The sequence below is a fragment of the Cariama cristata genome, unplaced genomic scaffold (assembly GCF_000690535.1).
Source record: "Cariama cristata isolate BGI_N322 unplaced genomic scaffold, ASM69053v1 scaffold21452, whole genome shotgun sequence".
In the NCBI taxonomy this organism is placed as follows: Eukaryota; Metazoa; Chordata; class Aves; order Cariamiformes; family Cariamidae; genus Cariama; species Cariama cristata.
Window position 1 is genome coordinate 13,766 of NW_009605804.1, and position 3,084 is coordinate 16,849.

At 36.6% G+C, this 3,084-nt stretch overlaps 1 protein-coding gene across 1 annotated transcript in view; it reads right to left on the minus strand.

The window, feature by feature from the left end:
* Positions 1-912: 912 nt before the first annotated feature.
* VWA3A (von Willebrand factor A domain containing 3A) overlaps positions 913-3,084 on the minus strand; it is a 34,740-nt gene continuing 32,568 nt past the window's right edge. Inside the window, 2 exon segments of the mRNA XM_009696134.1 lie at positions 913-933; positions 2,370-2,433. Of these exon segments, the coding sequence (XP_009694436.1) occupies positions 913-933; positions 2,370-2,433 (85 nt within the window).

The window sequence follows — 3,084 nt, forward strand, 5'->3', positions numbered from 1 at the left end:
GGACAGAAAAGATAACATCTCCTATATCAAAGTATGTCCAGTAATTCCCATCAGCTAGCACCCAGGAGATGCAAATGGCTCCTGAATAAACTCAGATCAAGTATCTGAATTTTGCAGTCTGAATCCATTTTTATTAAATATTACATATATTAAACACGTAAGATTAATTCCTAACCCTCTGAAGGACAACAGTAAACACCTACGAAATACTAATGAACTGTTATTGCAGAGTTTCTCAGTAAAAAAATCAAGTGTATTTCATAAATCAATGGGAAACATATATGTCTCATTACTACAGTTAGTTTAAACTGGATTTTCTTATATGGTATTGGCAAACATTTTAATCTTTCTAGGGCAGGAAACACGTAAGAACTTAATAGAATTGCTTAGAAGACTGGTAACATCTGGTTATACAAACATAAACAGGCTTTATCAGCAACAAGATATTACTTGTTTGCATGTCTGATGATTTCTGCATCATCAACTCTAAATCTTTCTCTACTGCCAAGATAAAAAGCAAAGACTTGAAATAATTATTAGCAAAATTCTCTTGGCAAAAACATTCATCCCAAGCTTTGTTTTCTACACTAAAGTTATTTCTTGGCCTTCCTATGCAAAACTGGCATAAAGTATTCTCTTTCTAGTATCACAGCCATCTGTCCCATCTGTTAGGCATAATGAGCACCAGAAAAGAAGTCTCAAACCAACTGCCAAAAAAAGACACCTTGGACATACCACCAACTGATTGAAGCAATTATTAGTATGATGCAGTAGAATAGAAGAGAAACAAACGTTGTGACCCTGTATAACTACTAATTATATTAGAAATACATACACTTTTAAAACTTCTATTGCCTATATTGAAAAATATCCTCTACTTATGTTTAAACTTCGGAGAGTTCAGGGCTTGATTTACTTTGAGTCCTGCAAAATCTGCAAGTAGAGTAAGTCAGCAGCACTTATCATCTGTAACTTCTCTTGCCAGAAGTTGAGACAACAAAGACTACATCTTCCCCTTTTCTGCTTAAAGCTGGAAGCTTTAAGCACACTCTGAAAAGAAGTAGGCTAGTGGTGCCACTCCAAACCTCTTCAGCGTCTTTTCTTCATCTAAAATTTCATCCTACAAGTCAAGCACATTAATAGTTTTTAAAATACAATTCAAAATACATAAACTGCATAGGCTTATCATCATCCTTGACAAAATGGTAATTGAAAACCAGTATAAATTAACTTGACTAACTTTCAGTTTTCCTTAGTTACATGTTTAATATTGCTAAAATGCTATATGCTTTCTGAAGTACATTAACAGGAATGTCTTCCTATACACTTTACAAGCAATACAGTTTATCCTGGAAGGTGGAAAGTCAGAGGTGGTTGTGGAACACTAGCCTCTGTCTCTACGTGCCTGTAACAACTTTCTTGCTACTACAGGATGGTTATACATCTGTTTCTTCTCCAAGCATCTCTAGTGATCGGCCCTTATACGCTGAATTCCATACATACTTGACCAGGCTCCAGGTTCCATTCACCGTGAAGGAAGCATTCTTAACCAGCAGGTCTGACTGGATTTTTTTTTTTTCTTCTTCTTTTGAATGACTGGGCAATATTTATAAACCAAAATACAAACTACAGCTATAGAAACAAGGATTTAAAACCCAGTCTCACTATATATCTGCCTTACCCAATTTCTTGATTAATATCTTGGCAGGCCTAAGTTCTCTAGTGCAACTCTCTGTAGTTGTCTGCATGTCCGCTTTTTCCCCTCAGACAGCTCTGTGACAAATACTTCTGTCTTGTTTAACCCTGAGAAAGTGCTTCCACCCAGCAATTTCTCTTTTCCTGTAATTTTCACTTTGCCAATTTACAAGCAGCAGGTTGGCTCTGTGAGAGGTTTAGTTTGTCCAGCTGCCTCTCCCACAACTTTGTAACAATAGTCCAGTGTTTGCTGAGGCTGTCTTTACTATTAGTGGGGTCTTTTTTCAGTCAACCTTGTTCATTTCACTGATAAAATCATGCAGCTCATGTAGTAATTGTTATTACAGTCATTATATCTAGTCCTAACCCTCTAATGTGCTTAGCTTTTTGCTCTCAGAAAGAGCTAAACCATTAATAACTACAAATACACATCTACCTTGCTCCTTTCATCCCAAACAATTCTCTGAACTGTTCTTTGTGTATATTGGGTTATACTGTGGACTAGCTCAGTACAGAACTAAAATCATTACAAATGTTTTCAACTTTGGAAAAAGTCACTGCTGGGAATTAACACATTTTACATTAGGCTTATGAAATATTACCCTTCTATATTATCCTTCACTGAAATATGTGAACTATATATAAACTATGATCTATTTGTGGTGACTATTTACCTGAGCACTTTTTTAAAAGCCAGAATTGTCTTTTTGCTTTATATTCCATTTTTGAAGTAACAACCTGTTTGAAAGAAAAACAAACCCCAAAGAATTACAGCAGCTTTTCAGAAAGACATAGAGTACCTTTGTATCTTTGTTTAGCCATGTCCTCCTGTGACAGAAAATATTTTCACTAAGGAGGTATAATGCATTTTAAAGCTCTTTGCAAGTACTTTGCCCGCTATTACTATTGAAATAGTACTTTCTGGTTCAGGATTGGCAGTTATGAAGTGTAACAATGAAGAAACATAAGGACCAACACAATTTAACTGTCTTTCACTCCAGTTCTAGGCAGGTACCAAAGCTAGCTCTGAACAATATCAGAAGCAGCAGGGAATGGTGTGCCACCCCAGCCAATTCAGTCTACTGTGATACAGATGGCATGCAGTGCCAACAGGGCTCTGCTCCTTCAAGGAAATTACTTAGCTCGTTTGGAGTTGGCCAGGAAACCTCTGCCTGGTGTCACATTGTACGGTTATCTGTTATGTGACTGTTAGAAGAAAAAGGGAAAAGAAACTTCATGTTGAGGGAAAATGCTGGAGAGAGAAGATGAGGAAGAGAAAAGAAAAAGAAACAAACCTGAAAAGTGCCGGCAGAACATTCTTATTCTATGGAGAGAGAAGGAACCTGAAAATTGCAGTAAAGAAGGAAAGAGTGAAAGACAAAGGAGAAA